The sequence below is a fragment of the Sinocyclocheilus anshuiensis genome, unplaced genomic scaffold (genome assembly GCF_001515605.1).
Source record: "Sinocyclocheilus anshuiensis isolate Anshui unplaced genomic scaffold, SAMN03320099.WGS_v1.1 scaffold877, whole genome shotgun sequence".
In the NCBI taxonomy this organism is placed as follows: Eukaryota; Metazoa; Chordata; class Actinopteri; order Cypriniformes; family Cyprinidae; genus Sinocyclocheilus; species Sinocyclocheilus anshuiensis.
This window is the reverse complement of record NW_015557181.1, coordinates 893,652-906,776: the sequence shown is the minus strand read 5'-3', so window position 1 is coordinate 906,776 and position 13,125 is coordinate 893,652. Positions and strand designations below refer to the sequence as shown.

At 35.6% G+C, this 13,125-nt stretch overlaps 1 protein-coding gene and 1 pseudogene across 1 annotated transcript in view; one reads left to right on the top strand and one right to left on the bottom strand.

Annotated features, from left to right (window-relative positions):
* The window catches only part of LOC107678655 (glucosamine-6-phosphate isomerase 2), a 6,962-nt gene extending 4,005 nt beyond the window's left edge, over positions 1-2,957 (top strand). Inside the window, exons 6-7 of the mRNA XM_016474007.1 lie at positions 358-532; positions 1,580-2,957. Coding sequence (XP_016329493.1) covers positions 358-532; positions 1,580-1,644 — 240 coding nt within the window. The 3' untranslated portion in view covers positions 1,645-2,957. The remainder of the gene's footprint in view (positions 1-357; positions 533-1,579) is intronic.
* A 2,236-nt stretch (positions 2,958-5,193) lies between these two features.
* LOC107678626 (translation factor GUF1, mitochondrial-like) overlaps positions 5,194-13,125 on the bottom strand; it is a 12,047-nt pseudogene continuing 4,115 nt past the window's right edge.

The window sequence follows — 13,125 nt, the reverse complement described above, 5'->3', positions numbered from 1 at the left end:
CTTTCAAAAGACAGTAACTAGTAATATATAATGTATTACATTTTGGAAGTAACTTGCCCAACACTGATTATCATCATCATCATATTATTATAACAGACAGTGTGCATCTCCTTAAACATTTCCAAGTCGCATTGTACCCTGAAAAAAAAAAAAACTTTTTTTTTAAAATTACAGTAATGAAACAATACTGTTTCTTTTGTTTTAGGACCTGATCATTTCTTGATTAGACATAGAAATGTTGGCATCTTACTCCAAAGTTAAACTAGTTTTTGACACATGTTTGCCTTCAGAACAACATGTGAAAGCCACCATTCTGAATGTGATCATTTATGACATCTTTTTGTCCTGTATTTGCAGGTCATGATTCTGATCACAGGGGCTCATAAGGCCTTTGCCCTGTATAAAGCCATCGAGGAAGGTGTGAACCACATGTGGACGGTGTCTGCCTTCCAGCAGCATCCACAAACCATTTTTGTTTGCGATGAAGATGCGACACTGGAACTCAGGGTCAAAACTGTGAAGTATTTTAAAGGTACGTGACTGAGCTCTCTGCTGCCTGAGGGGCAAATCTTTGACTCACGTAGACGAAAAGTTGCTCTTCTGTGGAAGCAGATTCTTTGAAGAACAAAGAACTGGTACATTGACTAAATAGTTACTTATTAAAACAAGCGTTGAAAGGTAAGAAACATGTTCATTCAGATTTACCAGTTTGCTCTTACAATTTAAAATTCTGTGTGAATTTGATTGACGTTTACTGTTGTGACTTCATGAAATTCTTTACATCCTCATGGCCTCAGGTTTCATATGCATATTACTGTTCTAAAGTTGTTTTTTAAAGAAATTAATACTTGTATTCAGCAAGGATGCATTAAATTGATATTTACAATGTTACAAAAGATTGCTATTATGCTCTTCTTTTGAACAATTGGTTTATCAAAAAATCTTGATCAACATGTACAGTATTTCCACAAAAATATTAAGCAGCAATTGTTTTCAACATTGATAATAATAAAAAAAACATGCTTCTTGAGCATCAAATCAGCATATTAGAATGACTTCTGAAGGATCATGTGACACTGAAAACTGGAGAAAGGATGTTAAAAATTCAGCTTTGACATCACAGAAATAAATTACATTTTAAAATATATGCAAATAGAAAACAGTTATTTTAAATTGTAAAAATATTTTACAATATTGCTGCTTTTACTGTATTTTCCATCAAATCAATGCAGCCTTGGTGAACATATGAGATGTCTTTTAAAAGCATTGAAAAATCTTACCAACCCCACAATTTTAGCCATCCTTTTTCCCTCTGAGGAACCCAATAGAGCAGCTGTTTGTTTGCTTTTCATCGTTTTTACTGATCTCATCTTGGTTTTACTGGTTGGCTCGTCTCAAGGTCAATTTCTGTCTAAAGACGGCAGGTTCAAGATCTAAACCCGTCTGGAATGTCCATCACAAGCGCTCTTCTCAGAAACACAATCTGTCCAGTCTTAAGGGCTTTGGTATCTCCTGGGGGTTTAATATCTTTGGCTGGGCTGGATTTCCTAAACATACTGATGGATCTTCTGTCCTGCAGGGCTGATGCACGTCCACAATCAGCTAGTTGAGCCGATGCTCAGCATGAAGGACTACATGGACTGAACACGCCAGACGGGACGTCTGGAAAAACGGCAGAAAAATTGGAATGAAATCAGTGTGAATGAGTGGAAACTGGCCTCAGGGACCACAGCAGTTTTGAATGGTCATAAAGTGTAACAGGTAGATGCTGTACAAAACACCTCTGCCTTCCCATGGTGCCATGTTCACGCACTCCAACTGAATCTCTGTATTAGCCTTTATACACTTTTAAACTACTTTAAGGCCAGTATTAACAGGAAAAGACAATGGTTTAGGGAAATTATACTAAGAAACACTCTTACTTTAACCCTTTCAGCTGATGTTTACTGTTTTAGATAACACTATCACACTCCTTCACATCACTAATGAAAGAAAACATCTGCTACAACCCATTCTGAGAAAGCGTATATATCAGTTTTTCTGTACTGTAGTTTAATCAGGAAATATTGAATGTCTGCAAATCAAGCCGAGCATCTGTTTTCACTGATGGTCAGTTTTTTATTAACACACTATAACCCACAGCTACTTAAAGTTAGTTGACTTGAATGTGGATTTTTACTACAAGGCAACTTATTGAAAGTGTTTTTTTTTAAGAATATTTTTGTTTAGATGTTACGTAAATACACTTTAAAGTCTCTTCCCTAAATTCTCCAAATTTAGGATCTCTCCCTATACATATGAAACCTCCAGGTTTTATGATACCTAATCATTTGTAGTGTCTTATATGCCGATAAACACAAGTTAACAGGAAGCTGATCTGTGATCAGAATTTCCTACTAAGTACATGTAATTTTTATACAATTTCAATTTACATTTTCTTGCCTTTGAATGAATCCAGGTTACTTGCAGCATGTGAAACCAGTGGAAAATGCTGGAAAAGTGTATTTCATGTTTGCTTTATTCATATATTAAAAGGCTTTTATTGGCACATCTGAGTAGAGAAGTGTGTGAATGTTTTTGAAGTTAACTAATTTCACACATGATGTGTAGTGTAGTATTCTCTTTAGTTACTGTTTTTTGTGATATACAGGCCGTTTCATTTCTTAAAACTACAGTATAAGGCACAAGTCTGACATTTTACTTGTATTGTAAAACACACTTTTGTTTCATTGCTTTCTGAATAAGTCTGTGTTGAGTTTTTGGTGTTTCTAAACCCTCCTGTACTGTACTTTAGTGAATGATTTTGGAAGGAGAATATACTTTTTTATGGTTTTACAAATTTGTTTGAAGATTATGTAAACTGACTGTTAACAGATTTGCACTCCAAAAACCAAATCATCCTCTTGTGTCTTTCTGTACTTGCTCATGGATGGATAAATAAAAGAAAGTTTCATTTATTGTGCCTCAATAGTACACAATTTGTACAGACATAATGAATATTACAGAAAGATGTCCAGGTCGTATTTTGAGTACCACTTTGCACACACTCATTTCCATATTCAAAATTAATTATGAAGAAAATGATATAACCATATATTCCTGAGAAAAAGATTTGTCTTTTGTGTGTATGTTTGAATAAAATGACTGAAATTCAGAGGAGTCTGAAACTATGGTTTATGACGGGCTGGGATAATTTTTACATATGTTGAACTCTTCAGTTCACTATCAAGCAATTCATATTGCTCACCCAGTAGACTTGATTCACAAATCTTACGTAACATAACTACCCTCCCAAAACTATCAAAAATTCTAACAACAATGGGGTACATTTTTATGTTCTCCATATCTGTGGAGTATATTTAAATAATCAAATGTAAAAATAAAACACAGCATAGACTTCATTGTATGAATTAAATATAAACTGATTCCTATTAAACCTACAAATGTTATTCAGTCAAGAGCACTGTGAATAACATATATTCCTGTGCTGCACAGATATATTTACATACTATGATATAAACAAGTTAGAAAACCATGATATATATGTATAGCAATACCACCCAGCCCTATAAAGAAATAGAATTTGAAATGTAATGCATTCAAACTATTTTCTATATACTATAATATTGTTAATTTAATAGGCTAAATGACTGTCCTAAAGCTTGAAACACACTTGAGTCAAAGTCATTTTATTTTGATTCACATTTTTTCAATATAAAACGGGGAAATTTGATAGTAGTTTACAACAACTCTGGATATTTCTGTTGGTCGTTTAACATTTCTATAGTGAAACAGTTGTCAAATAACAGTTGTCACTTGGCTTCTGTGAACAGTAAAGCCCGCCTTTATTTGATTGACTGGCCATCTCAATTATTTGGACAATGGCGAATGCTGACAAACGTCACGGCCCCTGAGGCAGCTAGCTAGCCGTGCGTTGAACAAAATTTGTGCAGCACCAAAATACGGTTATTATTCAAACTCTTCTTCTTTTACTTTCTGGCCAGTGGCCACCAATTGGAAAGGTGGTGTGCTTAATTGCAATCCCTGCAAACAAGCCTGCACTGTCCCTTTACAGGCCTACTTAGGGCTAGCCTTAGGGCCCCCAGCGGGCTGCCAGCACAGGGCCCCTGAGAATTTGCTCATTGGCGAAATGTTGGCCCCTTAACGCTGGCCCTGCACGGGCAGCCCTCACTTAGCCCCCAGGAAGCCCTCACTATACCCACACAGGGTCCGCACTATTAATCTACAACAATACATCTGTTTCACTGTCTTATCTTTAGTACATCAATGTCCAAAAACTGTCCATAGCTGAAGTTGACTGATAGCAAATGAATAATCCAACCTCTTGTAATGAAAACACGCCACGGCTCTCAAACACCAGACTCTTCCTAACCGGGAACAGTCAAAAATAGTCCAGACTATGGTCCCACGTCGAAAAAAACTTTAAATCGATATTCAAACGGGACCATGATGTGGTGACCTTCAGATTCTGAAAAGGTCTCTTTTGGTTTGTGCCATTCCACTTCAACTGAGTGGCTAAAGAATGGCCAGTCAAGGTTGTTTGTATTCTCCTAGTTGCATTACAAGGCTGCCTACACAAAAAGCCCGCACTGGGCCTGTTTAGGTTTGGTGTGGGCTGGCCCTAGCCCACTGTGCCCGCAAAAAGCCAGCATGGGCCCCGCAGGTACATGTTTGCAGGGAACTGTAATAAAAACAGGGTTGATTATCTATATGCACAGTAAAAATCCTTATATGTTTTTAATTATGGGGTGAAATAAGACATTGACATGCAATAGTCTTGTCCGAATCGCCCGGTTTCTGCTTATAGTTGCAAAAACTCAAACACTCGATGTTTCAGAAAATGTCCCAGACTGCTTTCAGCCTTACATCCACAACCACTGCAACCTCTGCAGCTTGATGGAAATGAAATAAATGTGTTCAAAGGAAAACAGCGCTGCCAAATACTTCTGCATCCACTCAGTCTAAACGTTTCCAATGAAAACTCTTAGCTTGCAGTCTCTGAATCCGCTCCTGAGAGAACTGCGATGTTGTTTCAGCATAATGAAGATTAATTCATCAAACCTGCTTTAAGTTCCCAGAACAACATCACTTAGTTATATGAACTTTAATAGCATTTCTAAATCACACATCATACTGTACATTGACATGTTCCTATTCACAAATCAACCCCAGGCTTTGATGTCTGTTATGATAATGTTCCTGAGGGAACTACTTCCGTTTAAGAACGTTGATGAAAGCGTCTTTTGGGACGTCAATGTTTCCAATGCGGCGCAATTTCTTTTTTCCTTCAGCCTGCTTCTTTAACAGCTTAATTTTTCGTGTAATGTCACCACCGTACTAGGAAAGACAGATGTCACCAAGAATCAGCAGCTAATCAAAAAAGTCGAAGAAGCATTTTTCAATATGAGAAGAGGTACTCACACGTTTTGCTAGAACATTCTTTCGATATGCTTTTATTGTAAAAGAGAGAAACAAAGATAAGGAATATTAAAGGAGTAGTTTATCCAAAAATGAAAATTTGCTTCAAATTTACTCACCCTCAGGCCATTCATGATGTAGATGAGTTTGTTTCTTCATCAAAACAGATTTGGAGAAATTTACCATTAAATGACTTGCTCAGCAATGGATCTTTTGCAGTGAATGGGTGCCGTCAGAATGTGAGTCCAAACAGCTGATAAAAACATGGCAATAATCCACACAACCACAGTCCATCATTTAATGTCTTTTGAAGTATGCATATTTGTAAGAAACAAATCCATTATTAAGGTGTTAAATCCACTTTTAAACCATCTCTTCTGGTCAAAATAAAGAAGTGCATAGTCCACAATCCATAGTCCTCCAGTGAAAAAGTTAATCAAAATCCACCAACATTTTTGTTTAGAACTGTTTTGAACTGTTTATGCTTGTAAATGATGCTTTATCTGTGCAGATTTCTCTCCTGATTCAGACAAGGTAGCTTTTTCACTTGAGAAAGCAGTATTATGGATTATGGACTCTTTTAGATGGAAGATGGATTATGGACTCTTTCAGATGGAATATTTTAGATGGAAGCAAAGCTTTGAAGCTAAAACTGCTTAATAATAGATTTGTTTTCTTTACAAACAAACAACTTCACAAGATGTTAATTACTGCTGTTATTGTGATGTTTTTATCAGATGTTTGGACTCTCATTCTGACGGCACCCATTCACTGCAGAGGATCCATTGGTGAGCAAGTGATGTAATGCTAAATTTCTCCAAATCTGTTCTGATGAAGAAACAAACTCATCTACATCTTGGATGGCCCGAGGGTGACATAATTTTTAAGCAAATCTTAATTTTTGGGTGAACTATTTCTTTAGGTTTGAGGTTATTATCTTAGTAACATGCACAATACAACACGTCCACACTTACGTTTCTCGAGCGATGATCTTGCTGCCGATGGCTGCTTGCACTGCGATCTCAAACATCTGTCTCGGGATGGACTCCTTCAGTCTCTCACATATGGCTTTACCCGCACTGTACGCACTGTCTCTGAACACAAGGACGAATCAGAGCTTGTGTCATTTTTTTTAGCAATCACATCATAAACATGGAAGATGATATCGAGATGCTGCCAATTTCCAGCTCAAATCATACACAAACTACACAGCTGCAAGTGTTTTTCAGAAAGAAAAAAACTAACCACAGCTGTTGATCTTTATAGCCATATTCACATTTTTAAGGGATTTGGGTATTTAATTGCCTTTAAATTATCAAATAACTTAGAAATACCTCTTGAAATATAAGAAAAACTGTATCATGAAAGATTGCTTATGAACGATAATGGCAAGTTCTTCCACTGGCCGCCCATTGAGGAGGAAGTCCATCTTAATCAGATCAGCGGCCTCATAACCAGCACCCTCGTAATCAAAGCTATGGACAACAGGAAAACAAATTCACAGAAGTGACATCCAGCTCATCCAGAAACTCAAAGTGATATAGTGGTATATCTATCCAGATATCAAAACACAACCGAAACCGCACTTATTTACAATCTTTTTCTAATGTTTCCTAACACATCTCACACTTTTATTTGTCTCTGTTTTGTTTTGCCTCTGTATTGTTAGTACTGCTTGGATTATGTATTGGTTTTATATATTTGTAAAGCGACCTTGAGTTTCTGAAATGTGCTATATAAAAGTCTTATTACTAATATAAGCACTAATTCATTCTTTCACAACGAGCTCACCTGGTGTATCCTGATGACATGGATTTCAGCTGGTCGTAAAAGTCCACTACAATTTCGTTCAGAGGGAAAATATACTTCATCATCACCCGATGGTCATCGATGTAGAACATATTCTTCTGAACGGCCCTGCGGCTCTTCAACAAGGCAGAGAATTGCATTGTGATTCACTACAAATGCAAGACTCAAAATATGCTTTCACAGAAATTAGGAGGCAAATTAAGCTGTTGTCACTGATTTCGTCACTTTGGTCTTTTTCTTCTAATTAGGAGAGACCATGATTATTACTTTGCTTAGTTTTTACTTAGATTGAGTAAACTAAACTAAACTAAACTGCAGTCAATGTGAAAGGTGATCGACCTAATCTCACCTGACACAGGGTCATGATCTTCCCAGTGAAGTCATCTGGAGCGATGATGGTTCCCATCACCATGGGTTCCAGATACTCCACGACCTGTTACTTATCAGGGAACTGAGCAGGATTGATGATGGTGATCACTTCTTCACCGTGTTCCTACAAATCAAAAACTGCTTATCGCTAACTGCTGTTCATTCATCCATTCATTCTTATAAATCTCTGCATACCATCTGCACACAGTTAACAAGACTGAAGAAAAAGGAGGTTGCATGTGCAAAACTCACCAGCACAATGCCCGGGCATTGCTATATCGCTGCTAAGGTATTCTGGGTAGTTTTTAACACATTCTTATGCAATTTCTAAGATATTCCAGCTAGTTTTTTAGCATGTTGCTATTCAGTTCCTAAGGTGTTCTGAGTAGTTTTTAGCATGTTTCTATGCAGTTGTTATGGTATATAGTATATACCATGTTGCTATGGTGTTCTGGATGTTTTTTTTTTTTAGCACATTGTGATAATGAGTCCTACCTTTATGAGCTTGACAGATGCTAGCACAGCCTTGTACGGTACTGTCGGAGCTGTTACTATGACAGATGCTTGTACTCCTGCTCTAAACGCTGGTTAAACACCTCCATATGCAGCAAGCCCAGAAATCCCAGCCTGAGACAAAGAAATTAACCTTTTTAAATATTTAAAAAGTGAAAGAATACCTGCTCGACTCAGCGACTGAACTTAAAACAACAGTTTAAGCTCACACTGATTTGTCTGTTTGTGTGTGTGTGTGTGTGTGTGTGTACCTCCATCCAGCCCCCAGAGCTAAACTGCTGTCCCTTTGAACCGTCACGCTGGAGTCGTTTAGCGTCAGTTTCTCCACAGCGCTGCGCAGGGCTGTGTATTCTGACTGGTCCATGGGATACATGCCTGAAAGTGTCACACAATTTCAGATTTACAGCACTGTAAACCTACCCCTTAAACTTTGGTTTACACAGTTTAGCACAAACATCAGGACGGTTTTAGAAACACACCTGCAAAGACCATGGCTTTAGCCGGTTTGAACCCCGGCAGCAGCTCCACAGACTGCTTTTGGAGGTAAAGTGTGTCTCCAATCTGAGCCTCCTTCACTTCTTTCATCCCTGCGATCACGTAACCCACCTGCCCTGCATACCTGAGGGCAAGAATGTCAAAATGCAAAAGGTCAAAGGTTAAATTAGTGCAACCGACAGAGACTGTCTGAAACCTGAAAAATGCTTCCTTCTTAGGGTGTATATGGAGTTTTAATAATTTCTTAGTTATTTCTTTTTCAATCAGGGGTCTGCATAATTTTTTATTTCTCATTCCTTTTCTTTAACATCTTATTCATATTCTTTAATGTTCATTTTTCAATAATTTTTTTTAGGATTCTAAGTCTACATTTCAGTCCTAAATTTGCAGTCTCAGAGTTTTGGGTCCCTCAAAACAATTTTCTTATAAAAAAAACAAACAAACATTAATCAGGGGTCTGTGCAGTTTTATTATGTTTATTTCCAGTTCATTTTCTTTAACTTAATCATGATCTTCAATGCTATTTTTTTCTAAATGGTAAAACTCTATATTTTTAGGTTTAATATTACATTTTAAATCCTAAGTTTCAGTGCAATCTCAGAGTTTTGGACCCCTAAAAACAATTTTCTTTAATTTGAAAACAAGAATTAATCAGGGATCTATGAATCTTTAATATTTTTTACTTTTAATACATGTTTTTAGATGTTATTTATAATATTCAATGTTCTTTTTTAAAATCATGAAACTCATTCTTTGGTTTAAAATTAAAATTCCAGTGCAATCTCAGAGTTTTGGAATTGGAACAATCTTCTTAAATTAATTGTATCCAACCAAAATAACCAGTAAATAATTATAAAATTGTATTTCATTAAATGTAAACAATTCTATATAAAAATGCAAAAAGATAACTGAAAGCTTACTTATAATAAAGAAATACAACTTTATACTGGAGTCTCTGTGTGGGCTGGGTTGTAAAGGCTGAAAACTCTTTTCTTAAGATTACTTGATTTTGTTCTACATCTTTAGATGTGGTGCCTTTGAAATTGGTATCTTCATACAAAAACTGTTTAGGACTGACTGATTTATTTAGCTGCGTTTTGTTTTCTTGTGAGGTCTGTTAGTGCGGCCGGTCAGTGTATGTGAGATTCTCACAGTGTTTCTGTTGGGTGTTCGTCGGGTCTCAGAAGGCCCAGCTCATTGACCTCATATGACTTTCCCAGGTGGGCAGAGACGATCTTGTCTCCTCTGGACACATGTCCACCAAACAGAGCGATGTTGGCCACTACTCCTCTGTAATGGTCGAAGGTGGAGTCAAAGACAAGGGCTTTAAATGGATCTTCCACTCTCGCTGTCGGACTGAAACAGAGAGGAAAAACGGATTAATTTCATATACAGACATGTATTTAAACAAACCCATTTCTTGTGGGACTTTTTAGAGAATGAAATGCCTTTTTTATACATTTGAAAACTGTCCCTCAGGTACAATGCCAACAATGTACTTAAAAGGAAGAAGTTATGAAAGAAGCTATAAAAAACACATTATGGAGGAAATGTCAAATGATGAAGAATGTAGACGAGCAGGTTTTTTGGGAAATCACATGACGATGTTGACTTCCTGATTCATTCCCATCTTCATGATCAAAGGGAGTTTGTAAATATTCACATGAAAAAGTAATTTTAACAGTACAGTAGCAAATATTATTTTAATTTAAATGATTATTAAGCTTCCACAAAAATATTAAGCAGCTGAACTGTTTGCAATGTTAATACTAATAATAATAAGAAATGTTTCTTGAGCAGCAAATCAGCATATTAGAATGAATTGTGAAGGATCATGTGACTAAAGACTGGAGTAACGATGCTGGAAAACATGTTTTGCATCACAGGAATAAATTACATTTCACTATATGTTTACATAGAAAACAGTTATTTTAAATTGTAATAATATTTCACAATATTACTGAGCATTAGACTTAAACAAATTACTGACCCCAAACCTTTAAATGTATTTTATGCATTACTGTTTTGGAGGAAATATATGTGCTTAACTGTTTTGCAAATAATTTCACAATGCAATTTTATATTTTACAAATTTATGAGCTCTATATATTACAAAAACATGCTCCATTTCTTCAAATATATAAATTAACAAATATATAACAAAAAGTTTGTTTTTGTCTTTTGTAATGAATTCTTGACAGGTTTTGTGAGATGTCTGTAACTAATAATGTTCTTGCTCTTATAACATCTGTCTCATAGAACCTTCTATTCTTCCTGACATCACACATCAATTGATTCTAAATATTTTCTACATGTCTCTATATTGTGTGAAATGTTACGTATGATTCATTGTCGAAGGCCTCTCCCTGTTCATAATCCTGTTTAGAAAGATGAAATCTGGGCTTTGGGGATCATTGCATTCCTTTAGTCTGATACAATCGTATGAATACAAAGGTGATCAAATACAATCAATCGAATCACACCCACATAGTATGTGCTGCTCTTACACTCTCACAGTGACCTCTTGTGGAGAAAAGTGAATCAGCTTATGATACTCACGGAGGAATCCTTTTCACCACTTCTTGGAGAACTTGGTCCACGTTTGTGCCCAATTTTGCAGAGATCTACAGAAAACATTCCCAAGCCAAGGTAAAATATAAATGGCATAACATTTGTGTAAAAAACAAACAAACAAAAAACATGAGTGAAAGGAAAGATGATAAATTATCTCTGTAATATCTACCTTGTTTATCACAGGTATGATTGTCAGTTGAGCCTCAAATGCCAAGTAGAAACTGGCAACTGTTTGCGCTTGAATTCCCTTTGAATTATAGAAACAAACATGTAATTGGTTATTTTTCTTTTAATGCAATTATAAAAGGCTAAAGTTTTTAGTAATGATAGAGTATTTATGCTGTTATGTTTGTGCTGTTTATAAGTACCTAAAATGCCAATGTTGACAATTCAGATGAGCAACAGCTAAAAAGTCAGTCTGAAAATATAAAAAAACATTCAGTGACTATTAAAATGACAATTGACTCATTACTAGATCAAATGTAGTGATATATCATAATATCTTATAAGTTATGCAACAAGCTCAAAACATACTAGAGAACTGTAACAAAGCATTTGGATGAAAGCAAATTAATAAAGGTCCACACAGTTGTATTTGGACCGATCACAAGATCAAAACAATTCAGGTATTTGAATTAAAAAAAAAAGGTTTTCCTAAATCTTCTGCATTGTGTCCTGCCTCTGTACTCAACTTGAGTTGGAAATGAAGATATTTCTATAATTTATAGAAATGCACTGGGATGAAACATTGTGTTTTTAACTTGCATATATAAAATGTTTACTGCATTTAAAGGAAAGATGATAAATTATCTCTGTAATATCTACCTTGTTTATCACAGGTATGATTGTCAGTTGAGCCTCAAATGCCAAGTAGAAACTGGCAACTGTTTGCGCTTGAATTCCCTTTGAATTATAGAAACAAACATGTAATTGGTTATTTTTCTTTTAATGCAATTATAAAAGGCTAAAGTTTTTAGTAATGATAGAGTATTTATGCTGTTATGTTTGTGCTGTTTATAAGTACAACTATTATAAATTATTTTCTTTATTGAAAAAGCTGAAAAAAGCTTATGTAAATATTACACAAAACTTAAACAAAAATTTGAAGTGTCACAATGGTGACAGAAACTGAAATAAAATAAGCTTAAGTTAAAGCAGAGAGCGCATGAAAATTACTAAAACTGATATAAAAAAATAATAGAAACAGCTTCGAACACTCCCAAAAATGTATAAAAAAAGACAAAAACATGACAAAATGCCTAAAACTTAAGCTAAGATAAAAATGTACACTGAACATATATTTAAAAACATCTAAAATATTAATAAATACTATAATAGCATATAAATAATACAAAAAATAACATCGGTATGTGCATAAAAACAAACTGTAGCAGGTTTAGAATAAAAAACGAAAGAACCTTCACTACTATGCTTAACACTGTTAATCTTCCATTACTCATTTAATAAGCAGAATGTGTCATTTATAAAATGCTTTACCTGATTTGCATCTACAATGACTCTAAAACAAAACTTTCATTTCTTTTCTTACAGCTGTTGACTGAGTGTAGTTGCTCTTGTTTCCCACTAGGTGTCACCGTAAACACAATGTATTATGCAGCCGGAATAAGTGGGAGGAAAATCATTACCATGGCAACATAACAGCCCACTCATAGTGACTAGGTCCCTCTGAATATTGCTTCAGTAAGAAATCAAATGAGAGATGCTTTCCTGGTTCTGATGGCTGACTGCCGCTGGTTGATATTTATCATTGTCAGGCCTTTCTGTGGCTTTCTTTGTGTTTGCACCTGTCAGTTTCTCAACATCAATGCTGAGGACCAAACTCTATTTTATTTCATGATCAGATGCCGTTATGAAGGATATTTATAGAACACTTTTCAAAGCTAACATGAGTAGTGTTCTATAAAT